The sequence below is a fragment of the Mandrillus leucophaeus genome, unplaced genomic scaffold (genome assembly GCF_000951045.1).
Source record: "Mandrillus leucophaeus isolate KB7577 unplaced genomic scaffold, Mleu.le_1.0 Scaffold388, whole genome shotgun sequence".
NCBI lineage: Eukaryota > Metazoa > Chordata > Mammalia > Primates > Cercopithecidae > Mandrillus > Mandrillus leucophaeus.
The window spans coordinates 1,910,917-1,923,008 of record NW_012104120.1 but is presented as its reverse complement, the minus strand read 5'-3'; the positions used below and the strand labels follow the sequence as shown (position 1 = coordinate 1,923,008).

General features: G+C 46.7%; 1 protein-coding gene across 4 annotated transcripts in view; it reads left to right on the top strand.

Annotated features, from left to right (window-relative positions):
- ARHGAP22 (Rho GTPase activating protein 22) overlaps window positions 1-12,092 on the top strand; it is a 206,275-nt gene that overhangs the window by 89,109 nt on the left and 105,074 nt on the right. For 3 of the 4 annotated variants that reach the window (XM_011990940.1, XM_011990941.1, XM_011990939.1), the window contains exon 3: window positions 6,232-6,319. In XM_011990940.1, coding sequence (XP_011846330.1) covers window positions 6,232-6,319 — 88 coding nt within the window. Of the gene's footprint in view, window positions 1-5,093; window positions 5,211-6,231; window positions 6,320-12,092 lie in introns of those variants that run through there. The other variant, XM_011990943.1, reaches the window with a different exon arrangement.

The following is a 12,092-nucleotide window of genomic DNA, read 5'->3' as shown; positions in this document are numbered from 1 at the left end:
CTCTTATTATAGAATTTTGATGGTATTTTATATATTTTGTGTACAAGTCATTTATCAGATACATGATATTCAAATATTTCTCCCAGTGTGTACTTTGTCTTTTCACTCTCTTAATGTGTTTGAAAAGCAGTTTTTTTAATTTAAATGAATCATATTTACCAATTAGTTCTTTTTTGAGTCAAGCTTCTGATGTCATATCCAAGAACTCTTTGTCTCATCCAAAGTCATAAAGGTTTTCTCCTAGAAATATTATAGTGTCAGATTTTGCGTTTAGGTATATCATTCATTCAAGTATATTTTTATATATGGTGTGAGGTATGAATTGAGATTCATATTTTGCACACAAATGTGCAGTTGCTCCACTGTCATTTGTTGAAATACTATCCTTTCTCCAATGAATTGTATTTACACCTTCGTCAAAATCAATTATCCATATATGGAGATAGATAGATAGATAGATAGATAGATAGATAGATAGATAGATACACAGACAGATAAATAGATATGGAGGTATATATGAGTCTATTCTGACCTTACTATTCTGTTTTATTAATCAGTCTCTTTTAATGCTAATATCTCATTGTTTTGATTACTGCAGCTTTACAATGTCTTGAAATCAAGTAGTATTAGAACTCCAACTTGATTGATCTATTTCAAAATAAGCATACTTTCCTTTTCTCTTTTCCTTTTTTTTTTTTTGAGATGGAATCTCACTCTGTCACCCAGCCTGGAGAGCAGTGGCAAAAATGAGCATACTTTCCAATGCATTTTATGAGGTTAGCATTACCCCTATATAAACCTAGCCAAAGACATTACAAGACAAAGACACTATAGATCAATATTCTTTGTGAACACAGTTGAAAAAATTTTCAACCAAATTTTAGAATATTGAATCCAACAATACATAAAAAAGAAAATACATAATGACCAAGTGGGGTTTATCCCAAAAATCCAAGGTTGATTTAATGTTTGAAAACTATTAATGTAATTCATCATATTAATAAATGAAGAAAGAAAAAAAATCATCTGATGGATTCAGAAAAAGCACCTGACAAAATTCAATACTGATTCCTGATAAAAATTCTCAAAAAACCAGGGATAGAAGGGAGTTTCTTTAAACCTGTGAAAAGCCATCTATGGAAAACTGAAAGCTAATATCATACTTTATGGTAAAAGACTAAAAGCTGTTTCCCTATGATCAGGATAAAGATAATGATATTTATTCTCACCACTTCCATAAAACACTTTCATAGAGTCCTGCCTGGTATAATAAGGCAAGAAAAAGAAATGAAAGTTGTTCAGATTGGAAAGGAAGAAGTAAAACTGTATCTATACCCAACATAATTGTTTATGTCAAAAATCTGATGAAGCCTGCAAAAAGGTACTAGAACTAAAAAATGAGTTATTATTGTTGGGGAAAATGAAAGCTCTAAATAAATGAGGAGTTATACTGTGTTCATTGGTCAGAAGACTTATTATTGTTAGGATGTCAATTCTCCCCAAATTTATCTATGCAATCCCAATCACAATCCCAGTAGGCATTTTTCTATTAATAGAAATTGACCAACTGATTCTAAAATTCATATACAAATTTAAAGGGCCTAGAATAGTCAGACAATTTTGAAATAAAATAATTAAGTTGGAGTTCTAATACTACTAGATTTAAGGTCAGATGGTTAGCAACCTTAATTCTATCTGCAACCTTAATTAAATGCTTGTCATGTGATATAACATATTCACATGTTCCAGAGATTAGGACAAGCGTATCTTTTGGGGAGCCATTATTCTACCTACTACAGTATATCTGAAACAATTTTGGTACAAGAATCTACTTCAAATTTGATAAGATGGAAATATAGATCACATATATTTGATAAAACCTTGGAATGTAAATCTGATATGCTGTAAGTAGATTCCAAAGATTTACTATAAAAGATGTGAAATATTTCACTAACAATTTTATATTGATTACTTGTTGAAATGCTGATTTTTTTGACATATTGGGTTATCCAATACAGATAAATATGTTAAATAAAATATATTGTTAAAATAAAAGACAACCCAATAGCAAAGTGGGTAAGGGATGTTAACAAGGAATTAATAGAAGAAATACAAATGGTCAATAAATATATCATAAGATTCCATTTAAAAGGACAGTCAGTACTTAATGACTATGCAATGGGAAGAGCATACAGAAATGGGCATTCTCATACACTTTTGATGGAACATAATTTGCTAAAGACTTTTTGAAAGCAATTTTGCAATGTCTAAAACTTGCAAACACTGAGCCCTCCTAGATGCAGACAGAATGGCACATACTTTGTCCCTTAGCTACTTACACCAATGGGCTGCGTTTGTATGGAGCTAGAGATGCATTAAGTCAGCTGCAGCCTCTCAGGAGGAACTTAGATACATAGGCTGAGCAATGCCCTAAGAGAGCAAATTAACATGAGCTCGGACACATGGGGAAGGGGGAAAGGGCCCAACATTTGTGGAAATCTATCATGTGCCTGGAGTTTGCACACTGTTTCTGTAGCCAGGTGCCTGTCTGCAAACTGTGCAGTTCTAGGTGCAAACTGTGTGCCTGGTTCCTTCCCAGATACAAACAGTTAAGCCCTGACCTGGCACTATAGTAGGAAGGCCAGCTGGCAAAGTGCTGACACTCACTTTGTGCTCCTCAAAGAATTCCCAGGACCCTCATAGTTGAGGGCACTGTCTGTGGTGCTAGAAGCAGGTGCTGGTTCTTGTAACCTACATGCGTCTAAAGCACAGAATCTTGGCAAAAACCAGGCTCTCAAAGGCCACTGGGGCCAGATATCGAATCATTTAATCCTCACAACAGCCTCATGAAGCAGATACTATTATTGTCCTCATTTTCCAGGTGAGGAAACCAAGGTGCTGAGTGAGTTCATGAAAAAGGCATCATCCTCTGGCCACCTTCCCTTAGAGTCCCTAGACTAGTGGTTCTCAAAGTGTATTCCCCAGGGCTCGCAGCATCAGAAAAATGGTTAGAAATGCAAATGGTCCTACTTTCCCCAGACCTATAGGGTCAGAAACTCGAGAGTGGGGTCCAGCACTATTCTGATTGAACACTTACACTATTAGAAATTAAATCAGGCTGGGTGGTGTGACTCACGCCTGTAATCCCAACACTTTGGGAGGCCGAGGCAAGGAGATTGCCTGAGCCCAGAGTTCGAGACCAGCATGGGCAAGATAGGGAGAACCCGTTTCTACTGAAAATTAAAAAATAGCAAAAAGTAGCTGGGCATGGTGGCATACACCTATGGCCCCAATTAGAGGTTGAGGTAGGAGAATCACTGGAGCCCAGCAGGTCGAGGCTGCAGTGAGCCATGATCGCAACACTGCACTCCAGCCTGGGCTACAGAGCAATACCCAAAAAAGCAAAACAAAACAAACAAAACAACAACAACAAAAAATTAAATCACAAAAAACTACCAATAAATGAGTTATAGTAAACACAAAGGTTAGAAGGTACTCAAAATATATCATTTCCTAACTTAATATACTATGACTTCATGTACTATGTCTTAAGCTCTGGAGGTTACTGACATCCATTGCATCCATGTGGTGCAAACACTATGGTGCATCTCTTCTCAGCTCCACATGCAATGATGTCATAAAATGGGCCATGGAGGGGGAGGGTATTTATATCACTGAAGTTAGCAAACACTCCAAATCAGGGTACTTTATAGTTTTCAGAGACCCCATTATTAGACACCACCAAAACACCAGGCTCTCCGTGTTTTAACAAGCCCTGGGGTGACTCCAAAGCATGTTCAATGTTGAGATCTACCCTGAGTGTCTCAGCTAATGCTATATTCTGACTCCATTCACGTCTTTTCATCACAGTCTTAGCAAACGTCATACCAGGGCCTGGAGAGCAGACAGCCTCTGCTCCCCAGGCCCCCACCCCCCACCCAGTCCCGGAGCCACATTCTTGACCTGTGGGAGGCAGAGGAATCTGGGCAGCCGAGGGACAGTGCTAGGGCCCCTGCAGTGGTGGGGGGCACATTGAGATTCCCCTGAGAAGTGACCAGTGGATCCCACAGTCAGAGCCTGGCTCTCCACTGTGGCTTCTTGTAAACAAAGTCAGTTGCTGGCTGCCATGATAAAGGTAGGGAAGCAAAGGGTAAAGCCTGCGGCTCCAGCATTGGGCACACCTGAGCCAATGTCTCCAGCACACCCTTGTGGGCGGTGGGCACAGGGCTGGTTGCATCACCTTGCTGACCTCCGTCTGCTTGTCTGGGAAGACAGGAATGGTAGTACCTACCCCCTGGGGCCTCTACATTAAATCCAATAACTTAGGCAAAGAGCCAGGAATATAGTACAGTCTTCATAATCAGAAGCTATTACTGCATTTCCATTTAGCTGTAGTAGAAAGCAATGTCAATGTCAGTATTGTTACTCTCCTTGTATGGATGACAGATTTTAGGACACAGAAAAAAAACAGCAAAGTATCCAGAATGACACAGGGACTCTGTTACTGAAACAGCAAACGCCCGAGAAGCATCCCATTAGCTAGTGATGGATCTCACCCATGCCCTTTAACGAGCACATTTCTCCATCCTGGGGCTGAGATCCTAATTTATTTCCAGTAGCTCCAAGTTCTCTAGCAAGAAAGTAACCGTTAATTCAGTTACAAAGATTACCAGCTGGTTCTCTGGTTTATTGCTGTAATCCCTCTAAAGCAAGCATCTGCGGGTAAGGATGACGTTCTGCCTTTCCGCATTAACATTGCTTAAATGAGAAGAGGCATTTCCATGTGTCCTTGCGGCACAAGATTCTAGCAGCAGGTGGGAGGTTCCCATCACCCTGTGAAAGCCAGGATTTGCCTGGAAAATACTGGGGGGGTGTACTCTGTGAGTTCACATGGGGGTTGGGGCAGGAGGCGACCTGGATGCAGCAGGTGACTTTGCCCCTCACCTGGGTAAATGCAGACACAGGGATACGGTGACCCACTAGGTGTGGAGCCCTGACATACAATAATAGCAGGCATTTATTGAGCAAACACTGACACAGTGAGAACTGTGTACCAGGCACTGCTCTAAGAACTTCCAAGTACTAATTCATTTGATGCTCCAAACATCCCCACAAAGTACTTTATTATTCCTGTTTCACAGATAAGGAAACTGGGGCACAGACAGGTTGAACCAGGATGTTTCTGTAGCTGAGCCAGGATTTGAACCCAGGCAGTTGGTTGCAGCAATGGAATTCAAAATGGGTTTCCCATTGAGAGGACCAAAAATGTGTAGTCAAGCCATACCAAGTCTGAGTTGAGCAAAACCAAGCAGAATGAAATAAAGACCTCAGCAGAGCTCACAGTCACTGACACAGAAGGAGGATAAAGGAGGCCCTGCCTAACCTGGGGGTTGGGGAAGGGTCAGTCACAGCGGTTGTAACACCTCATTCTCTTGAGTAGGACTTACCACATGGGAATCTGGCATCTCAACCCTCCTGAGACGTGTGACTTAGTGTCCCATTGTGCAGACATGGAAACAGGTTCAGAGACATTGAGCGGGTTGCCTGAGATCACACAGCCTGGAAGTGCAAGGCTGGGACTCAAAGCCAGCCTCCGGATCCCCACAGCCCATGCTCTTTTTCTGCATCTTTCAGCCCAGCTGCCAGACCTCAGCACTAGAGAGCAGGTGGAGCCACCCTTTGTCATGCATACACATGCATCCCAGGCACCTGGCACTCTCTGTAGCAGGGTACCGTACGCATGGTAGCTGACTCCTACCTCATAGGTAAATAAATGAAATCTCACCTAGCCAAGAGGTGGCAGGACTGGATGCACACAGATCTGTTGATCCTTTCCCCCATGTTGCCTCAGTAGCCACAGTACCAGGCTTCTCCCTGACCCCTCTCCAGCCTAAAACCCTGCTGGCCCAGAAAGGCCACAGATGGCACACTGGATCAGGCACTCCCAGTGGTGGCAGCCTCCCTCCCTGCTCCAGAGTTCCCCCTGCCTGTGGGCACAGCTCCTCCAAGCATGTATGCAGACAACAGTGTCTACCTTAATCCACCTGGGACCCTGAGTAGGCCTCATCTCTGCCTGGGAGAGGAGGTGTGTGCCTCTCGCTGAGGCCCAGCCTTCCCAGCCAGGGCCTGGAAGGCCCCAGGTCCTAACCTCTCCTCTCTGGGGACCCTGACGACAGCAGTCCCCTCCCCATCATCTCATGCTCCCTGTGTTTGTGTTTGCCTCCTTTTTAGGGATTTATTTCTCTACAAGGGACACAGGTGACCGAACTTCCTCCTGGCCCCGAGGACCCAGGGAAGCACCTCTTTGAGATCAGTCCAGGTAGGCCTGAGCACCTTCCAGCTCTGCTGCCCTGGTGGGGGTGTCTCCATGCCCCTGGCCTGGGAAGGGCGGACCTTCATGACGCTCCTCCCACAGGAGCCACAGCACAGTCTCCAGGCATGACTCGGAAATGTGGGCCAAATCGACAGGATACTCACATGGGCAAGAAATTAGAAAGTCCCATCAATTATCTGGACAATGAGCTTTTGGGTAATGTGAAATGAGGATTTCTAAATTCACGATAAATACAAGGAAAGAAACCAGTCAATGGGAACATCTCAGGGTGAAAGTCCAAACACAATACCTGGAAATAAAGCCAGGGAAAAACACTAGCACAGATTGAGAATATTTAAGTATGGATGATTATAAATTTCAAGGCAGAGATTTGGGATGTGGCAGGAGGAAGGGGAATAATTTTCCTAAAGAACTGTTCTACTGTCACGTTAGCAGTTATAAAACAATATTTTAAACTTCCAAGTTGACAATGTCGTTGCTAACAAACTAAGTAAAAGTGCCTCGCAGAGAAGCCAACGTACATGGCAGGGCTGGCTCTGCTGTCAGCCAGTGTTTTCTTTAGCTTGGGCTCCCCCAGAAGCAGAGCCTGAGACAAGGATCTGGCATGAGGAAGGGAGTCAAAGAAGGGAGGAAAGCCAGCCAGGGCGTGCTAGTGAGTGGACTGCTGCTGCAGGCACCCTGGCTCAGTTCCCGCAGGGGCTTCTGGACACAGTGCAGAACAGGCCTCAGAGGGGTCTCATCCAAGAAGTGAGGCTGGGGCTCTACCCACCCACTCCGACCACCCAGTCCTTGAGAACTGCTTTCTGGGGAGTAACCGACATTTCCGGCCTACCCTCTCACATGGACCAAACTCTGCAGACAGAGACAGCCTCCAGGAACAGTTGCAGGTGCTTGAGGAAGCAGACCACTGCAGCGTGATGGGAACAGTGAGTGCTGAGGGATCTGAGTAAGGCACCAAGAGTGTCAGCTGAATTTAGACATCCTGAGAAGCGGTGGTTATGAACTGAGAGTGCTAGGGCCTCACTGGGGCCCTGTGAACTAGTAAGTCTATGACTGTTCGCAAAGCAGTAAAGCCAGTCCAGCCATCCTGAGAAATGATCTACTGGCTGTCCACTGAGGTAGCACCCCAGGCTCAGGGCACGAGCAGAGGCTCTTTGGGAACAGGTATGAGCAGATCCTGCCTGGGACAGGGGCATGTCTGCCTTTGTCCTATCCGTACTAGAGTTCCCAGGGGCACAGGCTGAAGTTGAAGTGCAGAAACACCCTTTCCAACTGTATGCCCCTGTGCAAAATTCAAGTACCTGTGGTTTCACTTAGGTATTCCTTTTCATCTAATGCAAAAATCTTTGAAGTAAAACTGCACATCAGAAGGTGGTAACAAAGGGATCCCGGGGTATGGAGTAGAAAGCAGAGGTTGACTGTGGAACCAGGAGAAAAGATCTCAGCTGTTAAGATAGAGAAGAAATGCAAGTAGTGAGGTAGGCAGGGCCCTGCCATCTAGGGGAGGGGTGCGGCCCCTGGCCCCAGGGAGAGGGGTAATGAGTCAAGGCCAGAACTAGAAGGTAGAGGTCAACACACTCCAGTTATCAATTCAGAAAGGCACTGAGTGTGTGCCCCATAGACCAGATAAGGGACATCACCTGTGTGCAAGTTCATTATCTGGGTCAGAGCTATATACAAGAATTTATTTGACTCTTGCCAGTGGTGTTGGGGGTATAGGGGGGCGGTAGGAGAAGACCCTTTACCATATAAGGTAACATAGTCACAAGGTTCCAGAAATTAGAAGATGGACATCTTTGAGGATGATTATTCCGCCTCCCACAATACTCCCAACATCCCTCTAAGATAGGGAATGTCGTCACACCTATTGCACAAAAAGAGACCATGGGGATTAGAAAGAATCCCCAGCGAGACACACAGCTAGTGGCGGAGTTGGGGCTTGAGCCCAGACATTCTGGCTTTTAGCTACACACTTCCCTTGCCCTCTAACACAGGCACCTGGCCATCTGAGGACCCCTACAGATTCTAGCATTTTCCCTACCTGGGCTGGGGACGTCTAAGGACTTTGTTACAGGAAGGAAAGTTCCTGAACTCCTTTGTCTCAAGCACAGCAACAGTAGCCTGCCTGCTCATCAGGTTCCTACAGATCCCCAGAGCTGCCCATCTCTGCCCTCCAGCCTTCATGCAGCTGCTGAGCAGCTCAGGGAGAGCAGGATGGGTGGTGGGCGGTGAGTGGTCTAGTCAGCCTTTGCGGAGTGCGATGCAGCTATCTGCAGAGCACAGCACAATGCCAGTGCTGCCGGAGGCCCAAGAGTGGTCCCCTCTGCTCCCCTCCCACTGGGGGCTCCAGACTTGGGGTACTTCCTATCAACCTGCTCAGATGGGACCTGGGAGGCTGCACTCGAAGCTCATGCTTGGTTCTGGCTGCAGCTGGCAAAGCTCCCCGTCCTTCGTAGCCCATGAAGGTGTCAGGCCAGAGGGGTAAGGTGAATCTTGCGAGGCCAAACAGCTGGGAGGTAGGGGAGCCTGGACCCTCCCAGGTCAGCCTGACCCCAGAAGGGTGGGCTTCCTGTTACAGCAGTTTCTGACTGAGGCTTCAGCTGTATGCCATATTGGAGCTAAAAATGAATAAGAAGATTGGATGAACCCACCTTAAATCACAGCAACATGCAGTCACAGGAAGGCCAAGAAACCCGTTCACGTCCAACTCAGCAAACCTGTAGTGTGACCTCAGCTTTGAGCCAGCCTTGCGGGGCACTGAGATGAGCAGGGGTCAATTTCTGCCCTTAAGGAGTCTGGGGACATTTTCTTCCTGAGCTCAAGGCACAATAAGTACTTATCCTCACGATGCCGAGCACAGTTACCTGGGGGCAGGAGCAGGAAGTATCACCAAGTGGGCCATGCCAGTGTGCACCAAGCACAGCCCCTGGGGGAAATGTGCAAAGACCAAGAGGAAATTCAGGCTGGGTGGGTGAGGGGCAGCGAGTGCAGCTGGGGGGACAAGGGCTTCTCCTACAGTTCAGAGGTTGCCGGGTGGCAGGCTCTGAGAGCAGTGAACTAACAGGCTCAGGAAGGAGCCTAACAGCCCAGCCTGGGGTCTGGGCCTAGGCCGGGAAATCAGGGCAGGATATGAGGAAGGAGGACAAACCCAGGGTCACTTCCAGGCTATGCGTGTGCTTGCCTGTGGCACCAGTCACACCACAATGGTCCCTCACTCTCCAGCCAGCACTCCCAAGAGGAGGGAAAACTTGGCAACTCTTGGAAATGTGGCAGAATTCCAAGGATGGTCATGCGTAGAATCAGCTATGTAAATTTTCAGCCATAGTTCTATTTGTGCTCTTCAACGGTATAAAAAATGACAATATTTTCAAAGTAGAATTAAAGTGAGGAAACATTATACTGTGAGTGCCATCTAGTGGAGAGATCTGCCAGTTCTGGGCCAGAAAGTGCAGGCCCTGTTGCCCACCCCCAGCCTTTCAGCCAGCACAGCTAGATAGGAGTGGAGCTTGAGACTAGGCCATCTGGCTTCCAAAGCCACACACTAAAATTGCCCTCCAACACAGGCATCTGGCCATCTGGGGCTTCCTACAGCTTCTAGCATTTTTCCCCTCTGAGCTGGGAGGTCTTGGACTTTGATACAGCATACACCTCTGGTTCCAAAAGCATCTGAGAACCTGCACATCCAGCCGCTGAGCAAGACACAGAGAAAACACAGTCATAAGGGGGCTTTCGTGCCAGTGGGACTTCCGTTGTCTTGTGGCTGTGGCCTGCCACTGCTTCCCCGACATGGTCAGTATATAAAGCGTACTGAGAGGTGGGAGCAATTGCTTTGGGCAGAGGTGAGGGTCTCCTCCCTGAAGCTGTGGGAACATGCAGGAAAACCACTTGTAAAGTTTAAGGGAGGCTGAGAGAAAGGGTGACTGGCATTTGTGTCTTGCTTGGACAGTTGCTTACACACAAGATTTGCTTTTCATGGTTACCAGGCAAGGAAAATCTAGTTGAGGACTGATGGCAAATGGGGTTCTGCCAAGCAGAGAGTGGGGCCAGCCACACCTCCTGCCATAAGCTCCAGTTCTCAAGAGGAGCAGAATGTGAAGCCTCTGTGGGCCCACAGGCCTGGGCACTGATGGAGAAAAGAGGGTGACATGGGCCATCAGACTTTCTGGAATTCTCTTAGTGCAGGGCAGACAGGCAAGATGCCACCTGCAGGAAGTGAGCTGAGATTTGAGGTCAGAACTCACAACAGATCACCAGTGGCCAGAGGAGCTGGTTGGGAGGGTGCCCCTGCGCCAGTTCACAACACCATTCACCAGGCAGGGAACTGCAACCTTGCCTGGCAAGCAAAGAAATGTCTGCATTTCCCCTCTGCCTCCTTCCCACCCCAGTGCCCAGGGTGCAGTTCAGGGAAGAGTCTAGGAGAAGCAACCCCCATCTACGCCAGCACACCCCAATCCCCGAGGGCCACAGTGCTGGGGCAGCAGCACGGAAGAACTTTGATCCAGATGTGAGGGAACAGAATTAAGGATTGGAGACATCCTTAATGAGACTGTTAGAATAACTAAGAGTGGCACACACTCTGGACCCTGGGAAAATCACCAAGCCAGCAGCTACTCAAAGGGAAGGTGGGAAGTGATACGCATAGTTATTGGGGAAATAACTTTCATGTTTATTCTCCAGTGAGCTTAGCTTTTTGTATTAGGGTAAGTGAACTGCTGGAATAACCCCCAAATCTCAGGATCTTGACACAAGAATGTATTTGTCTTTCATATAAAGTCAAAAAAGAACACTTGTGATTGGCAGGCAGTTGGTCTCCCAGAATCTTCCTGTTTCTTGGTTTCACCATCTGAAACCTGTGACTTGCAAAAGCATCCTAGTTGTTTCCATGCTAGGAGGCCATCATGCCTGGGAGGCCAATGGGCTGGAAGTGGCCCCATCATCCCATCACAGCCCATTGGCCAGAATGCAGTCAGATGGCTACACCTAGGAGCAAGAGAGTTGGGGAAATGGAGTCCAGCTCTTTCCAGGAGGAAGGCAAGCCTGGTTTGGTGAACAGTCAGTAGTCCTGCCATTCTGCATAATTATCTGTTACCTTGGAGTAAGAAAGACACCTCCCTCCCCTCACAGAATTAACAAGGTCAGGGAGACAGGCAGGAAGGCAGACATTGACTCACAGGATGAGAAGGGCTAAGAGAAGGGTAAAAAGGCAGTTGTGTGAGCCCAGAGGAGGGGACGCTAATGCACGCAGGGAGTACATGGGACTTCCAGGATAAAGTGACAACCACCCTGTTCTTTGAGGGTTAAGTGAGGGTCAGCCAGGTGAAGAATCAGGGAGAGCAGCTTGGCAGAAGCAGCAATGGGCAAGCACAGTGGGCACAGGGGCTGTGTGTCTCCTTCACACCTTAGTTTCAAGGTGCTCAGCATATAGGTAACTGAATTTAATGTAAGGATTGGAAGCAACAGGAGGTTAAGCTTTCTGCCAGAATGAAAAATTGTCCTCTGTGGCAGGAGAATGGCATCAGGCAGTGGTTCTCAAGCTTTAGTGAGCCTCCGCCTCATCTGGAGGGCTTGCAAAAAACATTGCTGAGGGGGCTCAGGGTCCAAGGTGGAGAGGCCGCCCCTGGTGTAGAGACAGTGGAGTACTTAGAGTCCTGGAAGGGTGAATGAGATGGGCCTCACAGGGGAAGTGAGAGGAGGTTTGAGTTAACTGGGGGCAGGAAAAGCTATAACCACGTTTTATTTCTAATAATTATTATTCCAG